This window comes from Urocitellus parryii, chromosome 1 (assembly GCF_045843805.1).
Source record: "Urocitellus parryii isolate mUroPar1 chromosome 1, mUroPar1.hap1, whole genome shotgun sequence".
In the NCBI taxonomy this organism is placed as follows: domain Eukaryota; kingdom Metazoa; phylum Chordata; class Mammalia; order Rodentia; family Sciuridae; genus Urocitellus; species Urocitellus parryii.
The window spans coordinates 213,961,989-213,984,891 of NC_135531.1; the positions used below are offsets into that span (position 1 = coordinate 213,961,989).

At 38.6% G+C, this 22,903-nt stretch overlaps 1 protein-coding gene across 2 annotated transcripts in view; it reads right to left on the reverse strand.

Annotated features, from left to right (window-relative positions):
* Positions 1–22,579, reverse strand: part of Ly75 (lymphocyte antigen 75) — a 90,999-nt gene extending 68,420 nt beyond the window's left edge. For both annotated transcript variants that reach the window (XM_077802652.1, XM_026393091.2), the window contains exons 1-6: positions 22,486–22,579; positions 16,484–16,855; positions 12,175–12,345; positions 9,858–10,022; positions 2,729–2,839; positions 1,425–1,565 (exon numbers count right to left, since the gene is read on the reverse strand). In XM_077802652.1, coding sequence (XP_077658778.1) covers positions 1,425–1,565; positions 2,729–2,839; positions 9,858–10,022; positions 12,175–12,345; positions 16,484–16,855; positions 22,486–22,579 — 1,054 coding nt within the window. The remainder of the gene's footprint in view (positions 1–1,424; positions 1,566–2,728; positions 2,840–9,857; positions 10,023–12,174; positions 12,346–16,483; positions 16,856–22,485) is intronic.
* Positions 22,580–22,903: the final 324 nt, after the last annotated feature.

Sequence of the window (22,903 nt, forward strand, 5' to 3'; positions counted from 1 at the left end):
AAACTCAAGATTCTCCTGTCTCAGTCTCCTGAGCCTCTGGGATTACAGGTTTGCTTGCCACCACACCCAGCTGGAATATTCTTGATAGGAAGTGTATTTTTTCCCCTAAAAAAAAAATAGCTCAATGCTCCTTTTTGGATGACAAGAAATTTGATTGTTTTTTTCCCTTCCCACATAATTCCTTAAAGTAGGATATTTAAAAATTCCCTTTCCCCCTCCCAGTTTTGAATCTGAGTTTTTCTCATTCAGTGAAGAATTAATCAAATTTCAGGTATATGCTGGTACTCTTCTTTATTCTTGTAAATACTCCTCAAACCTCCATTCCTCAAAAACTTCAGCTGGTCTCCTCTTTCCTCACACTTCCCTGAACAATTCCCTCATTGTAGATACTTTGTCCTGCACTTCTCATTTTACTGGGTTCTTTCAATTCAAAGACCTAAAGAACCAGCCTGGCATAGAAGGATAGAGGAGGTCTGGGTGTTGTGGGGCAGGGGCTGGGAGAGCCTGGGGGTATCCTGTGTCCACAGGTCTTGATTTTTCACAGAGGCATGCAATATATAAGGCCTGTCCTCATAGCAGTGGCTCTCAGACTTGAGCATGCAGGGTCACCTGGAGGGCTTCTTAAAACACAGATTCCTAGGGGCTGGGGTTATGGCTCAGTGGTAGAGTGCTTGCCTAGCATGGGTGAGGGCCAGGGTTCGATCCTCAGCACCACATAAAGATAAATAAATAAAGATATTGTGTCCAACTAAAACTAAACAATATTTAAAAACAAAACAAAAACATAGATTCCTAGACCCCATGCCTATAGTTTCTGATTCAGTAAATCTGGGTAAGCCCTGGCAATCTGTATTTCTAATGGACAGGTGATGCCATTGTGCTTGGTCTGGGCACCACATTTGAGAACTACTGCTCTAGAGGAACAAGAGTGATCCGTGAGCAGAAATACATTTCCTATCAAGAATATCCCAGCTGGGTGTGGTGGCAAGCAAACCTGTAATCCCAGAGGCTCAGGAGATTGAGACAGGAGAATCTTGAGTTTAAAGCCAGACTCAGCAATGGCAAGGTGCTGAGCAACTCAGTGAGACCCTGTTCTCTAAATAAAATACAAAATAGGGCTGGGAATATGTCTCAGTGGTAGAGTGCCCCTGAGTTCAATCCCCAGTATCAAAAAAGAAAAATAAATACCTCTGCCATCTAATGGGAATATACATATTTTTACTTGATATTCTTCATCGCCTCAACTACAGATTTTTTCATATGCAATTGGTAATATCTAATGATAGGGTCAAAAATTAAATACTTTCTTATATTGGCAGTATCAGATGAAGGGAAGGTGGAGATGAGTATCTGAGATGGATTTCACTTGACCTCACAAAATTGCAGCTTTAAGATTTATTTGTAAGAGCAACTGAGGAAGATACCTGTTAACTCCACAGTATTATTTAATGGTTTCTTGCAGACGTATGATAGTTGAGCTTCACAGGAAATACTCTGCCACAGACCAGATTCGGCATCCATTCCGGCACAGCTTGATCCACCTATTATTTGTGCCTTTGGCATATCTTAAAAAGTAGGAGTTTCAAAGAGTTAGAAACAAGGTTAGAATCAGGGTGGTGGTTAGAAAAAATATTTCACATTACATTTTCTGCCTTTATGAGAACTCATCATTTAGTTAAAATTTTAATTAAATTGAATTGTATAAAATGGATATTAATGTATACAACTTTTCTTTCTTTTAAAATACAAGTGGGGGGTGGATATTCTAACATATTATAGCTAATTTAAAACACAAAAATAAAAACCAAACTTGTCCCTAAGAATAAAAATTTTTGCCATATATCTTGTGGCTGGTAATCTCTAATAAATGTTTATTGCTGATCTATATTTATTATATAATGAAAATATTAATCTATGATTTTGTAATGCCTTTAAGACCTTAAATTAAAAATTTAAAAAAATAAATTAAGGATTGGGTGTAACTCAATGATAGAATGCTTGCCGAGCATATGCAAGACCCTAGTTTGATTATTAGTGCCACCACCATAAAAAAAAAATATATATATATATATATATATATATATATATATATATATATAATTTAAAAAGATTAAATTATACTTAAAGATTCTATTTACTGAGACAATAGGTTGTTAATTCATTAGAAATGAGAAAATTTAGTTAACTAAAGTTGACACTTAAGTACTTAACCCATTTTCCTTATATATGAACAGAATATTTTGTACTGAAATTAATGTTAACTTTTAGGTTTTTCACTTGTCATATTTTATTTTTAAAAAGGTACCTCATTCTTCCTTTTGGGGAAAAAGATTTTTTTTGGCTAAACAGGGTTTTAATCATTATAAAATTTTCCTTGTGTTATTTATTTGTGTAATAAAATATAGCCATTATGCTATTAGTACTTGGGTGCCAGAATGGGGAGACCCCAAGGATTTGAAATATAAGGAAATATTTCTACATTAGAGTTAAGTTGTAGATGGACATAACATGGGCAAGTCATGGACATGTCAAGACCCCTAAGGGATCCAGAATGGTTCCTGGCCAAGTGGTGTGCTCATTCTACTCTGGTTTAGGGAAAAAAAATTCTGAGAAGTAATCACAAGATTTATCAGTTCTTGAAACTTTTAAAAGATCTCAGAGAGTGAGAAGCCCTTGTTTTCTGAAGCTTTTGCTCTGTATGCAAAATGGATGGGGGAAGAACAATTACCTGAGTCCCAGTTGAGAAAGCTTAATGGCTTGTGATCTGACCATTCCCAGCCTCTAGCTGAGTACAGCTGATTTAATCCAATCCAGAACACTCTAGCAATGCCTTCTTGTCCTGTAAAAATTATGTAATTTTAAAAAGTGACAAAATTATCTGGGTTATTATTCTCCAACTCAGATTAGATTTCAATAAATAGCAAACCTCCTGAAGGCCTTGATTGTATCAGTAATCCAGGTAGGAGAATGTCTAGGCAACAAAGATGAGTGATGTTGATAGACAACAGAGCCTCAGACCCTGGAAAAGGTCAAGGGCTGGTAAGTTCCTCAATTCTGCTTCCTGTTATCTTGTCCAACACCCTTTCTTCTAAGGTAAAAACAGACTCTTAGAGTAGCTGTTTCACAGTCTATTTTTAACTCTCTTGTACTGATTTAGAATACTTATCAAAGGCAGTTTTTCATGTATATCTAGGTTTTGAAGATCTGATTTCATTCTAGATTGATAGTGTGATTCAGTAAGTACATATTATTTTCCAGCTATTATTGCCCTTATAAAAATTTTAATCTAAAAGAAGGAAACATACAGATCCTCTACATGGTGAACCATTTTGGAGTGGGTCAGAAATACGTATAGGAGGTATTTCACAGGGTATCGAGTATATGGCTCTGGAGTCCAAGAGAACATTTAGGCTAGAGAAACAGAAGAGTCACACACACACACACACACACACACACACACCCATGTGTGCACAAGAGTGGACATACATTATTCATATTTATTATTTGACAACCAGATCACATACACATAAGCATATGCAAGGGCTGCCCACACTGGCATGCAAAGACTGTGAAGATTTAATCTAATATAAAATTTTCCCTATTAATAAACGCAATGGATTTTCCAACATTCCTCGGAGGTTCTGGAAACTGACATATTTCTGGTACTCCACACTGAATCACAACCCTGGTATTCTGAATTCCTTTCATTGGTTTCCACTGGGGACAGTATGGAGGACAAATCCTTCCTATTCATCCCAAATTCAATTCCATGCCTTCCACAAAGTCTGTTCCAATATCCTCCAGCAGGAAGCAGTTGCTCCCTCTGAACACGCCTCTCACTTATCTGCATATGGCAAGTACACATTTACATCATGGGATTTTGTGACACAGATGTGCTCCTGATCTGCTTCAATATAGTGTACTCTTGGTGATTTGTACTGATGACTTCACTGGAATCAGGATTTTTAAAAATGTGATAGTGTTGGCAAACACAAATGTTTTTAAGGTGTCTATTGCTCTATGCATGACAATGAGAAATGGATAAATTCTAAAAGTACTGGTAGGGTAATTATAAAGAATAGAGATTTATTATATGGCTTGGACAATCTGGAGCTAGAGTTTTTATTCCACACACAGTCCAGATAAGACATTGATCAACTTGAGACTGTACCTACCCCAACCTTTGCCATTAAAAGACAGATTGCTAGCATAAAATCCCATACCTAAATCAAATGGGTGTCCACTAAAGTAGGTATTTTTTTCTCTTTTTTTTAATATTTATTTTTTAGTTGTAGATGGACACAATACCTTTATTTTATTTATTTTTTTATGTGGCACTGAGAATTGAACCCAGGGCCTCGCACGTGCTAGGTGAGTGCTCTACTGCTGAGCCACAACCCCAGACCTTTAATTTGTTTTTAATTGACATATACTAATTGTACATATTGTGTATGTGTGTGTGTGTGTGTGTTACCGGAATTGAACCTGGGGCAATCTACCACTGAGCTACATTCTCCAGCCTTTTTATTTATTCATATATTTATTTTATTTTTGAGACAGGGTCTACTTAATTTGCTGAGGTTGGCCTCAAACTTGCAAGCTTCAGCCTCTCAAGTCACTGCAATTTCAGGTGTGTGCCACCATGCCAGGCTCAATGTGATATTTTGATGCACGTATGTATCATGTAAATATACCATCAGGGTAGTTAGCATAATCATAACCTTAAACATTTATCTTTTCCTGTGATAAGAACATTCCAAATCCTCTCTACCTATTATTTATTTATTTATTTATTTTTAGTTGTAGACGGACATAATACCTTTATTTTGTTTATTTTCTATTTTTATATGGTGCTGGGGATTGAACCCAGTGTCTCATGCATGCTAGACAAGCGCTTGAGGAGAAGGCTGAAAGGCTTTGGAGTTATCTGAGCCACAACCCCAGACCCCTCTACCTAGTTGGATATATTCAATACACAGTTGTCAACTTCAGTCACCCTACTGTGCAACAGAACACCAGAACTTATCTCTCTTAACTGTAACTTTGAACCCATTGATCAATCTTTCCATCCCCCATCTCCCTACCTCCCAACTGCTCTCTTTAGCCTTTGGTAATCACTATTCTACTCTTTATTTCTATGAGAGACTCTTTTAGAATGCACATATGAGTGAGAGCATGTGGTATTTGGCTTTCTGTGGCTGACTTACTGCACTTAACAAAATGTCCTATAGGCTCATCCACAGTGTCACAAATGACAGAACTCCATCCTTTTGGTGACTGAATAGTATTTCATTGTGTATATGTAACACATTTCCTTTATCCATTTCATCCACTGATAGACATGTAGGTTGATTCCATGTCTTGGCCACTGTGAACAGTGCTGTGATCAGCACAGGGGAGCAGATCTCTCTGTGACATACTGATATCATTTCCTTTGGCTATCTACTCAGCAGTGGGATTGCTAGAGAGTTCTATTTTTTAATATTTTCAGGTACCTCCATGCCTTTTACCATAATGACTATGCTAATTTACATCCTTAAGAGTGTATTCTCCTTTCTCTACATCCTCACCAGCATTTGTCCTTCTTTGTCTTTTTGATAATAGCCATTGTAACAGATATGAGGTCATATCTCACTGTGGTTTTGATTTGCATTTCCCTAATGGCTAGTGATGTTGAGCATTTATATATGTCTTTTGGCTATCTGTATGTCATTTGTGGATGACTATTTTGCTTTTTTTTTTTCGGTGACAGGGTGTTGCTAAGCTGCTTAGGACTTTGCTAAGTTGTGGAGGCTAGTTTTGAACTCATGACTCTCTGCCTCAGCCTCCCAAATTGCTGAGATTACAGGCATGCACTACCATGCTTGGCTCTATTTAGGTCTTTAGCCCATTTTTTTTTCTTCATTCCAGGGATTAAAACCAGGGGCATTTAACCAGTGAGCCACATCCCAGGCATTTAAAATTTCTTATTTTAAGACAGGGTCTCGCTAAGTTGCTTAGGACCTCACTAAGTTGCTGAGGCTGGCAGTGAACTTATGATCCTCCTGCCTCAGTCTCCTGAGCCGCTGGGATTGTAAGCATGTGCCACTGTACCTGTCCTTTACCCCATTTTAATCAACTATTGGGTTTTTTGTTTGTTTTGGCTATTGAGTTGTTTAAACTCCTTAAAAGTTATGGATACTAACCCTTTCTGAGATATATAGTTTGCAAATAGGTGGGAGGCCACCTCTGAGCTATTAGCATAGCCTCTACTCAGCCTTGAAGCCAAGGAGATTTTGGTCTGGCATTGCAAGTCATTTTGTGGCTTATTACCCAAAGCACTGTGACCTCAGTCTTCACTAGGCTATAGAGGCTGCTCTATAGCTCCGGAGTTGGGTGTTACCCATTGGACTTGGACAGCCCACCCCCTGCCTTATTTGGTGAAGAATATTCTATAGAAAAGCCTTTGTATATCCCTCATATCAAAATAAAAAACACAGACTCACTCTCTCTCCTTCCAGTGTGGAAGCAGGACAACTTAAGGTCGCAGAGCTGTCCTGCCTTTGATCTCTCAAAATTATTTCTGAGTCATGTGATTTTTTGCAATATTTTGCAGCCAACTCACTACATGCAGGAGAACACAGTTTATCTTGCCTGTGCAAGATGCAGGCGAGAAAAATTTTTTCTCTCAATCTGTACATTATGAGGTGGTTATTTCTTAACTGTTCCAAAGACCCCTATTCAGACCTGAGTACACTTCTATTCCTTTACCCACAATGAGAGACTGGCCTGATAATAGTCATGTGTCTGAAAAGAGCCAAAAAACCTCTTATAATGCATCAGAAAAGCTACAACCAGCAGGGGCCCTAATCTAGAAGTGTCCTAGCATTGGGGCACTGGTCAAAGTGGTGTAAGGTGAATAACCCCTGGGGTAGAGGCAAATTAGGAAGAATGGAAGTGTGCTGTTCCTGCTCTGGGGATTCTTGGGTTCTCTTATGTAGTAGCATAAGTAAGTTGGTTACAGGTCCTGGCAAGGCCAGAGATATGGAAAATCTGAATCCCAGCAAAATCTGATGAGCACAAAGAAACCAAATATATTATCCCTGGAGAATGTGTATTCATAAAATAAAATCAAAACAAAATTAAGTCTAAAAGAAAAGTTTTTTAGACTGCATGAGACTTAACTTCAATGGGGGTGCTTCTGCATTTTTTTCTGGCAGTTGATTGCCTAGTCTCACCCCACCATTATCTACCAAAGTCAAAAGTTGTTTGGGAACAACATACTCCATTATATATGCTCTGCATAGCAACAACTCTTATCTCCCCAAGTAGATCAAGCACTTTGGTTACGGAATCTCTGATTCACATTTGTTGGCCTCATTACTTCTAGTTCAAACGACTGTGTGCAATAAAGGGATTCTTTTTTTAAGCTTATTTTTTATCAGTGTATTAAAATTACACATATTAGTGGGATTCATTAGGCCATATTCCTACAAGCACATTACATAATTTGATCAATCTCATTCTCCAGAACCTTTCCTTTTCCTCCCTTCTTCCCTATAAAGGGATTCTATTTTTTTTAATATTTACTTTTTTTTTAAGTTGTTGTTGGACACCAATACCTTTATTTTATTTGTTTATTTTTATGTGGTGCTGAGGATTGAACTCAGGCCCTCGCATGTGCTGGTGAGCACTCTACCACTGAGCCAAAACCCCAGCCCTAAAGGGATTCTTAATAGAAACTACTTTGGATGCTTGAGTTTTAGATGTTAAAGTCCAGCTTTCTCCAGGGTCTTGGGGAATTATAATTAGTCCTATTGATATGCTATTTAGTTCTCATGCTAGAAGAGGAGCTTGGAACATTAGAAACAGATATACTTATAAATTTACTGATATCCATAAACTACGGGGAGTAACTGCTGGGTTGGGGGACATTAAGGTTCTTCACAGAACTTACTGCACTTCTGTGCAAGTTAGCAAAGAAACGTGATGCATAAAGACTCAACACAACATTCCTTGTTCCAACTGCATCATCAGACGTTTGGTAGGATGGTGAGAGTCACTCTTTATACTTTCTTCCTTCACTGAAGTCATTACTTTCCCAAAGTCAATATTCTAGGAGGCTTAACTTTAGTGGCCCTTTTGATTCTCCATGATATTTTTTGTAAGGCTTTAGTGAAGTCTGTAATAGAATTCCACTGCCAAACACTGACCGATTAGGCTTATTTGACAGATTTTTATTCTAAAGTTCTGATTATTCAACTCCCAGACAATAAAAGAAAAGGATAAAGTTCTAAGTAAGAAAGGAGGTCTGGATAAAGCTTTAGGCAAAAAGCATGAAAAAAGACTAGTGGACTTTCAATGATAAAAAATATATATATATATATATATATATATAATGTAAGTATTATAGTAAAAAACTAAGGGCTCTGTGGTTCCGTATGTTGACCTTCAAATCCTAATTCTCGTATTTCTTAGCTATGTGATATTGGGTATGTTTTTTCTAAATATCAATTTCCTGATCTGGTGATAAAGATACTTGCTGGGGTGTACTGATAATTAACTTCTTTGGAGACCAGCCTGGTTCATTGCTAGCATTTATTCAAATATTTATATTCATTATAACACAGGGACAGGATTCACCTGAAATACTTAGTAAATAGATATTTGTTTACTATATGCCAGTAAGGCTTATAGTTTTGTGCCAAAGTAAAACAATAACCTACCTCTGCTTACAAAGAACTTACAGTCTTCTAAAAGGTGAACACCTAATACAATTTGTTTTCAAGTCAGACTATTCAAATTTAGGTTGTGCTATGTATTTGTAAGTGACATTGAACAAAATACACTTCCTTTATGATCCTCACATTCCTCATCTGCAAAATGAGCATAGTAACAATACTAGCCTCTTAGGGCTCCTATACAGCATTAAATGAGATAATGTCTGAAAACAATTTAGTAATATGTGCTAGAACATTGTTATCATATGTTATCACTATTTTTTCATTCAGAGAATAAATTATTAAGACTGAGAAACTTAAATTTCTTCTGATTTAAAAAATAATGTAAAAATTTCTGTTTATTAGCTTTTTTTTTTCAAGAGTATGATGGGAAAATTTACAGAATCTTACTGGGTACATAAAAGAAGACCTAAAGAGAAAAGAAATGCCATTTTTATAAATGAAGAAGACTTCATGTAGAGATAGACTAATCCTAATTAATCTGATTCAACACAATTCCAATGAAAATCTTCATAGGGTTTTCACTGAAATTAACAAGGTGTTCCTGAAATTCATATGAAAGAATAAATGATCTCTTTTAGTTTTCTGTTCTTACCTATATAATTTAAATTTTCATAATTAAAAATTTAAAAATTACCACTACCATCCTATAAACAAAACAAAATTCTATCCATTCTATACATCTGTGTTATATCCACTTTAAGATTTCTTAAAACTCTCTTTGTTTCTCCTCGAGGACTGTATTTCTCCACTTGAATGTGAGGATTTTTTACTGAGGCCAGATATAGTAAGATCCAACCATCTGCTTACCTTCCTTGAATTTTCTACTTTTCAGTGTTCAAAGAGCTTATTGTTCACTTTTTCAAATAAAAAAAAAGGTTAGGTTAAGGTAGCAGTTTAATCTTCTACCCTGTGTTCTAAGCATCAATCTCTCTTTAGTCTCCATCTCAACATGCATTCTCAATACATGGAATATGTTAACATTCAGTAGTTTGGCAACTTCAGTGTTGAAGTTTAAATCCCAAAAGAAGACAGAAAAGATACACACAAAACAACACACCTGGATATGAAAGTAAAAGGAGGAAGTGTCTTCACAATTTCAACAATTTTTCTCTGCGACATGCAAGTCAAACCTACCTTGGAGGTAAGTTAATTCAGCTGCACTGCTGATGCTCAGTAAGTCAGCTCCTTGACTCTGACACGAAATGTAAGCTTCTTTCCAAGAAAGAGTTGCCTGATTATTAAACTGGTAGCAACTTCCAATCTGCTCATTCTTTTGCCAATTACCTTCACAGCCATTTTCTGTTAATAAAAGATTACTTAGTGATTATAAAGTAAAGGCATAACATTTTCTATTCCTTGGACTGCTTACAATACTGCAATTCAATTTGCTTACTCTTAGGATGTGCCAAAGTGGAGACTGCCATTGCTTGTTTAGACCATATTTTGATTTTTTGGTATAATGAAATTGAAGTCAGAGGACAGCAAATATTCAGGTTGATGAAAGCTGCCACTGTCCCTTTGTCCCCTATCAGTTACAATTCCATGTTTTCACCTGTGCTCCTGCTTGTCCTGTGCTTGAAGGTGGGAGTCTCAACGTGTACAGGTGTGGAATGCTCAGCTAAGGGAAAACAAGCTCACTGGAACATGGTGGGAGATGGTAGAGGGTTTGCTTACGACCTATAGAGAAACCACTGAGTGTTCAAGTGTATACACAGACATGCTGTTTAAATGGCTAAGATATGGAACACAGTCCATAAATATGGACTCTTATTTTGGAAACTGAGTCCAAGATTGTTCTTAATATTTTAGCAGATGGTTGAATATATGATATAATTAATATTATGTGATTCACTACATATGAAATAATTAATATTATGTAATTTGTTATATATGAAATATTTAATATCATATAATTCACTTTATATATGCACATTTATATTACATACATAGGTATAGAAATACGTATGTGCTTTTTTAAATATGCATCATATATTCTTTAGTAAATATATAAAGTAGGGGCTTGGGCTGTAGCTCAGTGGTAAAGTGCTTGCCTAGCATGTGTGAGGCATTGGGTTCGATCCTCAGCACCACATAAAAATAAATAAAGATACTGTGTGTTCATCTACAAATAAATAAATATTTTTAAAAATATATAAAGTAATGTATATTTTCAGACAAAGAAACTTCAAGCTGTTTCCTGGATGAATATATAGGTGTTGAGACAACTTAGAGTCTCTCATGTGCTCCCAACAAGAGGGGAAAAAACAGTGTAGGCTGTGTGATGTGTATCCCAGGCTCCACTTGGGGGGCTTTCCAAAGGGCTTCCCATATTATACATCAGATGGCAGCCTCGTGCACCTATGTGCTGAAAAGCCCCTTGAGATCCTCTTGTTGATGCCCTCATTTCAGAGGGGAACAAAGACCTACAGATGTTTGTGGCAGAGCTACAATCAAAGCACCAATCCCTTTTGTTGCTCTTTGAATGGCACACTTTGCCTCCTCACTTTCCTATGACCTCCACAGCAACAAAGGTTGTGACATTTGGTGAAAACAAAATAGGAAAAATTTGTAAGAACATTGTCTAAAGGTTCATTATTGCCACTGAAGCCCTCTGATTGTAAATCCAGAATCTGCTGCCAGTGGGATGGCAGTGTGTTTGCCGTGCAATACCACCCCTGTGGTTTAGCAATCCTTGGGGTTAAGAAAACTCACAGTATTACTTCTTTCATAAAAAGTAGCTCTGGGAGGCATATAAATTCAATAACAACCCCTCCCACCCCTGGGACCCATCAGTCTATGGCACTGAGACACATCCCAGGCAAGGCATCAAATAGAGTGGGGTGTATATGTTGGAGAATGAGGATTAGGAATTCAGGATTAGGAATCCTGAATTCTCCACCACATGAATGTGGTCTGACCCTGACAGGCCCTTCCTTCAGCCTGGGCTTGCTGCCTCTCACCTGAGAAACAGGGGTTTGCACTAGATAACCTCTAAGCTACCTTTAACATCTGAAATTCCTTCCCCAAACTACAGTGAGAACTAAATAAAATAGTTACATGGTTGGCCACACTCTGCTTGTTATCAATTACAACTGGAGCAAATATTGGATTTTTATGTTTCAGTATATTCTTGGTGTTGAAACACCTGGGCCTTGACCTAAGTAAGTAATTCTCACAGAGTGGTTCACAGGTCAAATCATCAGCATTAACTGGGAACTTGGAAACTATGCTCCCCTGCTCTGGTATCTTTCACTTTATAAGCTGTCTTGGCTCTCTTCTTGACCTGCTTCCGAAAGTAAATTCAAAGCTACATTTTACTACTCTTTTTTCTTACAAATATAGGATAATATTTGTTGCACTTTTGAGTCATCTTGACATCTTGCTTCTCCTTTTTACCTCATATAAAAGGTACTCTTCTTTCCATTCATGAAGTTCACCAGCCCACACATACCTGGTATTAAGCAGATGCCCCACTTTTGGTCATAGTTATAATGTAAAGTGGTGGCACACCATGGTCCATTGTGGTCATCATCAAGAATGCAGTCATGATGCCATGTCCCATCAATTAGGAATGGAAATTCACAAGGTCTTCCATAGGAATTCCCATCTCTGGTATATACCTCTGTGGGTTGGGGAGGAAGTTGAGGAAAGGAGAATTGAAAACTGGATAATCACTTTCGGTTAGCTAATACCTACAATTGTTTCTAAAGAAATGGCTGTTTTCATTTATGGGAATACAATATCTGAATGGGGTGCACAGAGAAGAAAGAGCATGATGCTGACTGTTCACGTTTGGGCTTGAAGACTGGGGTCCCCTCTATGACTGTGGGCAAGCTTGGTTTCTGCATTTACAAATGCAGAATTTGGTAAAATAATCTGTGTAAGGATTCTTTTGTGTGACAAAGCACTAAAAGATCCTGGCTTAAGGGTCACTCTACTATGGGTGGCAGAGTACTTTATCAAAAGTGTACCATGACTGAGATACAATTCACCTCTTTTTTTTTTTTTTTTTTTTTTTTTTTTTTTTACTTAAGTGTAAATATCTTAGCAGAAAAATACCTTAACATCATGGAGGGTGTGTATGGACTTTCGAACTACTTATGAAGTTAGATGGACAAACAGCCCACTGCTTGATAGAATTGAGGCTGCAGTTCTCAGGAAATAAAGGAAGAACGGCTAGGTTCCTGAGTAGATTCTTGGGGAAGAGCAAGGCACAGTAACTTATGTTAAAAAAGAAAGAAGAACTGGCTTTAATAGGGAAGTCATGAGACCAACTGGTGGCCAACAAGGTAGCAGATCTAGCTTAATATTTTAATAATTTTTCCCTAATACTCAGAGAAGTACTGAAAAAATGATTTCAACCACAAATATGCCTGGAAATGCTACAGGAAGTGCTTAATGCTTAGGTCAATAATATTTCTCTTGAAAAAGTATTTCTATAGGACACCTAACCCTGTATCTATTTCTGTTACCTTTTTCTATATTCTCAATTTGTTTAAAACCCTGGTCATTAACAGATCGAATAAAGACTATTAAATAAAGCATAATCATCAAATCTCAAGCTATTAGGGTCCCTTGAAATGTCTCACAGATTTGCTTAAAAGTGTGCTTAAGATGGTATTTGATTCTACATCCCTTATCATCCTCAAGTGTTCTATCATTCTCAAGTGTTCATCTGACTAAAGTGTGAAACTTTTTAAATTTGGAATGTATTAAGCAGCACTTTTCTTTGCAAAAATAAAATCTTTTAAGGATCATTGTTTTGTTTTCCTATGTCATATAAATGGCTTTGAATTGGTTCCTTCTGTTAAAGAGTATGTTGACCTTATGTTTTATAAGGATTCTGCTTATTATATGGTTTGTTTCTGACCACACCAAAAACTCCCAGGATTGCATGACTCGTTTCCCTTTCTAATATAATACCCAGAGTACAGTTCCCCAATACCATGACTATGACTTGTAGGAGCATATGGGTTTTTTTTCTCTAAAACCTTTATATCTGTCATACAAAGTTCTTTCATATACATTTAAATAAAGATCATTTCTTTAAATGCTCTTTACCATAAGCCCGAGAGATCAGTATGTAATACTATGCTTGTTTGTGAAATCCCCATTTTTGTGGAATAGTTAAGTAAAATATTCAATCACTCAGCTGTGAGCAATGGGCATGAGACTGGGCTCTCTGATGAGAGAGACATACAAGCAAAACTTTGATACCAATATTTGTCCTCTCAGGTTTCAAGTCACATAGTATAGCTCAAAGCTGAGCTTCATTAAAAAGCTCCAAGTCATGGGCTGGGATTGTGGCTCAGCGGTAGAAATAAAGAAAGAAAATAAAGGTATTATGTTTATATACAACTAAAAAAGAAATTTAAAAAGGGCTCTCAGTCACTAAATGCTTTGGAGAAGCAAACCACCACCACTGAGGCAGTTAAAGGATGCTCACTGAGAGTTTGATTTCCACACGTTTTGCTATGGCGGGAACTCTTGAATCCATGGGGTTTCTTAGCAAGACAGGCTTTCCTGAGAAGAGTCTTCTCTGAATGTGTGACTTTAGGGTGATAGCATCCTTAAAACAATAGCTTATTGTTTAAGAGTCACAAATTTCTAAGATGAGGTGTTTACATGGAAAACAAATTTCTTCAGTAATGTAAGATAAAATAGCTTCAGTGGTTAAAGAGGTTGGCAGGCTTCTGACAGTTGCTCAAAAGCTCAGATAGTTCACACAGTTCTACAGCTAATTCTCCACCAAAAGTCCATTCTTTGGAATGATTCACCAAACATGATCAGGTCAAGATAGCTTGTGATGTAAATTCATATCTAAGTGCTAGTCAAAAGCAGTTTACTCAAAAATTTTATACCACTAAAACTTCCTCTGATATGAACATAACTCAAACAGGATAGGGGTTGAAGGAAGAGGCAACTTAAGACAGATTATAAATAATCTTAATATATTAGAAGCAAAATCTTTTTAGACTGCAAAAGCTAAGGGAGAAATAAACACACTATATTTGGGAAATGGAATCCTGTTTTGCTTTTGGTATTGGGGATTGAACCCAGAGGCACTTCACCATTGAGCTATACTCCCCAGCCCCCTTTTAAAATGGTTTTTATTTTGAGACAGGGTCTCACTAAGTTGCTTAGGGCTAAGTTGCTGAGGATGGCCTTGAACTTGTGATTCTCCTGTCTAGGCCTCCAGAGTCACTAGGGTTACAGCTGATAATTGCTTTAAGTTTAAGTAACCACTTTTAAGTTTAGGAGGAATCTGGCTAGCAGAAACAGATTTGTTCAACTACTCAAAGGCTGGGGATTGAAGTGAAGGAAAACCCCAATCTCTAAGTCTGTATTATTTCTCCATTAATAGTGGAACCAGACATTCTCAGAATATCTAGATCCTCACCAGAAAATAGAAAGAAGTTCCTTAGCTAGAAAGAGGGGAACTCAGCTGCTATCCTGAGTCTGTGGCCAAATTTAATTTAAAAGAGCTTTAGAGAAGGGGAAAACCTCTGCAAAGCTATGTAAGTTTTTTTTTAAAAAGGACAAGAGACTTTTTTTTTTTTTTTAAAGTGGCACATGCCTGTAATCCTAGTGGCTGGGGGAGGCAGAGACAGAAGGATTTCAAGTTCAAAGCCAGCCTCAGCAAAACCCTGTCTCTAAATAAAATATAAAAAAGGGGTGGCTTGAGCAACTGTCAGAAGCCTGCCAACCTCTTTAACCACTGAAGCTATTTTATCTTACATTACTGAAGAAATTTGTTTTCCATGTAAACACCTCATCTTACAAATTTGTGACTCTTAACCCTTGGGTTCAATTCCTGGTACCAAAATAATCATAATCATAATCGAAATTAAAAAGTAGGACAAGAGTAACACATTATTTATATATGTACATCAACATTCAATTAATTTACAGCAACATGATAAAAAAAAGATTTGCTTGGGTGATAGCTCGTCACATTTAGTAGTTTAAAAAATACATCCACTTATTTTTTCTAAACTTAGAAATTCATTTTGAGACTCAGAGCAAAGACTATAGCAATATTTATATACTTATTTTTGGAAGCAACCAAGAAAAAGTTTACTCTTAAAATGTTGAATCATAGGGGTTGGGGTTGTGGCTCAGTGGTAGAGTGCTTGCCTAGCATGTGTGAAGCACTGGGTTTGATTCTCAACACAACATCTAAATAAGTAAATAAAACAAAGATCCATCAACAACTAATAAAAATATTTTTTAAAAAAGTTTAATCATAAATAAAAACATCAACACGACAGCCATGCCAAAAATGAAAATGAAAAACACACATGAGACTTTAAAAAATTCCCACTGTCTCAAAACCTGTAGACAAGGAAAAATACACTTCTTTTTCTTTTTTCATTTATAATATCAACATTATTAAATTTTTATCAGCAGGAAGAGTTTCCTATTAATCTAACATTTCCTTTCTCCTAGAGTTCAGCATGTCATCATAGGAGTCAGGCATCACATAGATTTCATATCCCAGGCTCATTACAATATGGCTATGTGACCTCTGAAAAGGCACTTGACCTCTCCTAGCCTTGCCCATAAAGGGGAAGGGGTGGGTCAGATACCACCGACCTCACACGTATGTGGTAAAAATGAAACTCACAGTGCCTGGACCCAAATAGCTTGCTCACTGCCCTTACCAGCATATGACTTCATTTTTATTTGACCGTGCATATTCAGTGTCACAGTTAATAAGCACAACAGCAAATGGCTCCAAGTCCCTCTCCAGTACTCACCATGGTAAGGCTGGTCACAAAGGCTGTCCTCCGAGCCTCCTTTCTTCCAGACATCAGATGTGTTTGTACTGGCTATGGCATAGCCATCCTTTAGAGCCAACCTGTACTGGGCAGCACCATACAGAGAGTGGTGCTCACATTTCCACCACATCATGGCATTGGAGTCACAGCTGAACATTTTCAAGGAATCTGTGGGTTTGTTAATATCTAGGCCAAGGCACTTCTGGGATTGCAAATGAAAGAGCCGATGCTGGGATACCCATTTCCATAACATGTCCTTACTTCCATCACAATCCTTTGCTACTATCCAGCCAACTAGTGGCTTGATGCACTTGCCTGTGTTTTCATTGAAGATGGTGAATGGATGATTACCTGCATTAAAGACAGGCAGTGAAAAAAGACATTTCAGGATTTGGAATTATGTGGCCAATGTGTCTTGCTCCCTGCTTGCTGATGATAGTTCTGAGCACTCCTAGACTGCTCCCACCCTCCCAACTTGATAAACTGTAATGTCCAACACAAGGAAGAAGGACAGAGATGGCTGGAGAGGCAGTTCAGTGTGTAGCAGAGCCAGTCTGTAGAACCAGCCTGCCTGGGATCATATTCTGTCTCTACTGCTACTTATTAGCCATGAGATCAGGGCACATTATTTAACCAGTATTTCAGTTTTCTCATTTGTAACACAGTACCTATTTTCTACTGTGAATGTGATAAAATGAATCAATACAACTAAAGCCGAGAGTAGTTTGGGTATTTGTTCCTGCTAGTCTGTGAAAGAACCCCCACCCCCACCCAGATCCTGTTTAATAGGATAAAGAAGCTCCTTAGTTTTCATCTTACCTAGACAGGTAGTCTGTGGTCAATGAAAAATATCCTGAATCTATTAGGGTCCAAAACTCTGTCTTTTTACACTTTTGCTAGCATGGCAGGGAAAACTAGTAGATGAGAAATCAATGCTTTGATCTCACTTTAAGTTCTTTCCCCAGTTTAAGTATGAAGTCAGGCCTCTGTGCTCCCCTCTTTATGGCAAAAGAGTGAGGCCACACAAAAGGAGTCTTTGCTTAAAGGCCACCTCCCTTGAGCCTTCTGTGGAAGACTGATTCATTGAGGTGTTTCAGAGAGGAGATTTCTAAGAGGTCAGAATAGTGGGGTGAAGGAGCTGGAGGAAATAAAAGAGGTCTGGGTTCTGAGGATGGGGGAATGTGTGATCAGCCCTATGGGACCTGAGGAGAGATTGGGGGATTAACTATGTGGATTACCTGGGAAGACTGGATCATGAGTCCAGGAGTGACCTGAGCCACCAAGATCCAGCATGTTTGGACAAAGGGAAACTGAGAAGTAACCAGTGGGAACAGAAGACCAAAGCATTAGCCTTCCTGAATGTTCCCCTGGTGACCATCCTGAGCTGAAGAAGACCCCAACAATGACAGCAATTAAAGTTCTGACAGCCTGGCAGAATAGGAACAGAGTCAGATTTAATTAGATTATCCTGATAAGATAGGAACGCATCGTTTTTTACACACCTGAGTTTGTGGAGCAAGATTCACATCTGTTATAACAAACAATAATTGAACGATTTGGTTAGTTCTTTAACAAAGAAAAAAATTAAAGTTTTAGCACAATTACTTTCATCATCATGTTGATGAAAGTAAAGCTGAAATGTTTTAAACAAGCTTCAACAATCATTATCAATGGACCAGAATTCAGCAGAAGAACCTGAAAAAATTTGGTTCTCAAAAGGCACTTTCATTTTGATGCCTTCTTCACAATCACTGGTTTTACTAACACCAAATGCTATTTCTGGAAATAAATCAAGCTTTAGAGTTAAAAATTCACATATCTAGGGCTGGCAACTTGAGGGGAAATTTCACAATGTAAATAATAACTATAAAGGTAAAATCTGATTACATTTTTAACTTTGGGTGGAATTTTTTTTTTTGTTCTAAATAAGAGCAGTAAGAGGAACAACAAGGGCGGGGAACCAAAACAAAATAAAACAAAAAAATCTTTAAAGATTTTAATTATTTCTTCTTTCAAATTTGAATTTTAAAGCATTGCATAGGGTTGCAACTAGGTATGCTCATTATAGCAGCATCTCTCTCTTGCTCTTTCTTTTTTGACATCCCTCAACCATTCTCTCTCATGGTCACAGGTTGGGAGAGAAGAGTCAACAAGAAAAGGAAAGTGTACTCCTCTGATATGACCACTCATACTTTCTCTAATGTCCTTCTCCCACATATTCAACAGCTATGCAGATGCCTGATCTACCTTTTTCCCAACTATTTTCTCTCACCTCTTCAAAATAAATCTGGGTTCCAAAGTATAAGAAATTGTATCACAAAAAAAGAAGTCTGCTCCTCTGGAGGCATGGCCACCACCCTTGTTGGAAACTTTCTCTCTTCTGTCCTGTAGTCTTGTCCTCTTTTCTGGGCACTCTGCTCTATGACACTTGACCCCAAACAGGTGATCTAGGCAAATGGCAGCTTTGCCTTCTTTTACTTTTTGAGTTCTGTGTTTCAAGCTGCCCTCGTAGAATTCAATTGATTAGGTAAAAGTCTTAGTATATCAGAAAGGCCAGTGGAACAAGGAATTAGAAGTCCTAGATTAAAACTACCAGTTAGATGGGAGAACTTGTTGAAACCATTTAATCTCCCAGGGTCTTCATATCTCTAAACATCAGAGGAAAACAGTGGAGTATAAGACATCTAAGCCACTTCTAGAGCTAATATCCTATGTTTCCACCAGATAACAACATTCCCATCCTTGCAAGTTTTACTAGCCTTTGCTGAATTCATCACATATTGTTCTTGAACAGATGCTCACGGTATTATTATGTAACACTACTGCTAGTGGTACTTGGGGTCATTCTAATTTCACTTGTACTGGGCATGAACAGTTTGATGACAGTTTTGCTTTATAAAAATTATTTGGAAGATAATTTTTTTTAAAGTCAATGGACCTTTATTTTTTTTTTATTTCTTTATTATATGTGGTGCTGAGGATTGAACCCAGTACCTCACATATTCCAGGCAAGTGTGCTAATGCTGAGCCACAGCCTCAGCCCGAGAATTTTTTTTTTTTTTTACTCTTTCCTATCTTCTACATGTGTTACTTATGGGACACCTGCAGATTTAACATGGTAGGAGCTAGACTATAAGAGAGGTGTAGATTAATATAGAACAACAACATCTTAATAAATGGCAAGATTCTTAAAAAACTGCAACATTTCTGACTGTAGAAACTTGCCACATTCTAAACCTATTTGAACCAAATTTGTACTTAATACCAACCTTCAACACTTAAAGAGATCACTTAGCACAGAGAGTCATTATTAATATGACTTGAGGAAACTCAAGTCATATTAATAATGACTTGATTATTAGTAGATAGTATATAAGCATACATTACATTACATACATAACAATACATTAGCTAAGGAGAATCTTTTTCTCTCATGAGTTTCCCCATCTTTCTTTATGGAGCTGTTCAATCTGCTTTAGTCTTTTGATACAATGGGATGGTGTGTTGAAGAGTGGGAAGAACTGAAAGAGTGTAAAAAACGAATTCCTTATTTAGAAATTTGTTACATGAAGGCATATAAACTATCTTAGAAATGTACTGCACTTTGAAAAGGTAATTACAGAGTTATTTATAAAACAAATTATTGATAGCCTTATATTTTATCTTGTTCACTTTACAACTTTACATCAGTCTTCAATGGAATTTTCATGTTTCTCTCCAAATATAAAATTGGGACAAATCTAAAAGGCAGAGATTGATGAAAAGAAGACCCATCACTCCTAGATTCACTTTTTATATAATTTTATATAAATACTCTAGTGGTATTTGAGAGAAAATGGATAAGTAGCATTATCATAAATTGTCAGTGAGATTTTAGTATTTTTATATACATCAAAGGAAAACCATCTCTTCTTGGCATTTTCTTGTTGTTTGATCACTAAGTAAGTCCTGACTTACAGGCCCTAGAACAAAGAGCTCCGAGGATTTGGCAGAGAAGCTGCATGACAACATTTTATAACTACAGACCAATGGAGAGGGAAATGGCTTGGGATGACAGAAAGGATAAAGATCATGGCATTGATAATTTCAAGGGAACTTTCTCCATTCAATGTTAAACATTTTGTGGTCTCTGCCAAGTGTGCAGAGCATACAGGTGTAGTAGGAAAGAATCAGAAGTCTTGGTTTTTTAGTTTAAAAACAGGTCCTGAAGTAACATCATTTTGGTCCATAGCAAAATATTAGGCATCAAAAAGTCATCAAGGCCAGACTCTGTGGTGTGGACTGGTGAGAACCTCAGGAGTCCCTGAAGGATTGGTTTACTGCAAGCTGTTAGCTCTCCAAAGAGGCAAAAAAAGTAAACTAAGCTCTTGGCATCTCCTCAAGGACACAGAGTTCTCCTGCAACATTTGGGTGACCAAGACTACCTGCCCAAGCCTAGCGGTATACATGTAATGAGGTGAATATCATCACTAGCATCCTGAAGCTGACACACTGCCAAACAAGCTACCCAAATGGCTGAGTGTTCAAAATTCCAGTGCTTCCCCTAATAAGACCCCAAGTCTGGTCTGAAGGTTAGAGAAAGCCACCCAGAGCAGCAGCTAGGAGTGAGGAAATGATGCAGGAAAAAAAATATTTGTGGGGCCCTAGTTCAGGGAGAATAGAGTTAAGCTGGGTTCTCTTTGTTTTGGGTGGCTTAGATAGAACAGGGACTGTAGATTGTAAAAACCTTGAATTTTGTGGAGGAGACAGAATAGAACCAAGGCAGGTATATGAAGAAGCCAAGAGGAGAGCAATTGAAAGGTTAGTGTTTGCAGTTAGTTGCTGCAGTTAGATTTGGATTGTGGGGCAAGCAGAGTAGAATTCTAACAGCAATAAAGGATTGCCTTATTCATGGCTCTTCTGACCCAGCACAGAAGGCTAAAGGAGAATGGAAAAGAGTGTCCGATCAGGGTCCATTTAAAAGGCCCTTGATGTAGACAGAATGATGCCATTCTGAGAAACCTCTTACCATCTCTCTTCGAATAAAGTTTAAACCAGATAGTAACTTAGCTGCAAAGAAAGTAAAAGTCACAATCAACTTCATGGTTTTAAAAAGCTGTCTTGATAATCTTTTCCTTCCTCATACATGAAAGACTGTAGAAGTTGTGGGTGGGGACTGCCCAAAGAATGCCCATTATGCAGCCCAACCAAGAAACAAAGTCCTAGGCACACCCTTTGCCAAGGCAAAGAGAAAGTAAAAGCAAAGTCCAGTTGGTACCAAGGGAGATGATGAGGCTAGCACCACTCTCAGCATTATTAGTAATGGGCAAAAGTCTGTTACCTAGTGAGAGGCAGTGGGTTTCCAAGCGCTTTAGCTGGATGCCTTCGGCCTGTGTGGGCGCGGGGGTCATTTGGTGTTGATAAGCCAATTTGAAGAAAGGGTCACTGCTCCAGGCGATGGGAGAGAGCATCACAACTGACTCTTGGTCATGGTCACTTTTGGAAAAGAAGTCTTAACCTGACTTCCTTTTTGAGGCGCACCGTGGGTGGACTGAAGTCAGGGAATTCGTGAGAATCCTTGGGGTGTGGTGGAACCTCATCTTTGCCACTGAGGGGCTAAGGTGACCAAGGGGCGAGAGAATGGTGGGATAGCCTGTAGGAGATGGGGAACTCCATACCCCAGGGAAGCAACATTTTAGAGAAAGGTAGGCGAGAAAGGGGCAGAGAAAGCTCCCAGAAAATACTGAGTCTCCCCTCGGTAAATCCAGGTCCCCTCAACACCAGGAAGACCTTGCCCTTTCACGCCCAGTCGCGCCCTCCTCCCGGCCCCCGAGGGCAATAGAGCATTTTCTCCGCCACACTTCCTCGTCGGTTCCAGACCCCAAAGCAAAACAACGGTGACCTGACTCCGGAGCTCCGGCCTGACTCAGGCGGAGGAAAGTGGGCAGACCTGCAGCGTCGAGGCCCCCAGCGGGGGTAGTTGCGGACGCGCCCGTGGTTACCTGCAGGGTCAGAAGGCTCCGCCATCCCGAAGCACCAGAGGAGCAGCAGGAGGAGCCCCGCCGCGGGGCGAGGGGTCGCCCAGCGCATCCTCATGCTGAGCGGGCCCAAGCGGTCCCACTAGGTCTTCGGGGGCACGCGGCACCCACTGCTCCTGGTGAACCTAGCCTGCCTCGACAGTGAAGTTGCCACTAACCCCCGCGGGCGCACAGGCCCCGCCCCCTTTGCTGTTGGCCAATCAGATCTGCGTCTCCTCTGTCCCCGGGCGCGGTGGGGCAGGTGGGGCGCGGCCGGGCGGGGTGTGGCGGGGAGGGAGGAGGATTCCGGGGAGGCAGCTGTTGACACCTGCGAGGGGTTGCGGCCGCAAGAAGGCGGGAAGTGCTCCTCAAGGGAAAGAGCCCGTGCAGCCCGCAGAGTTAG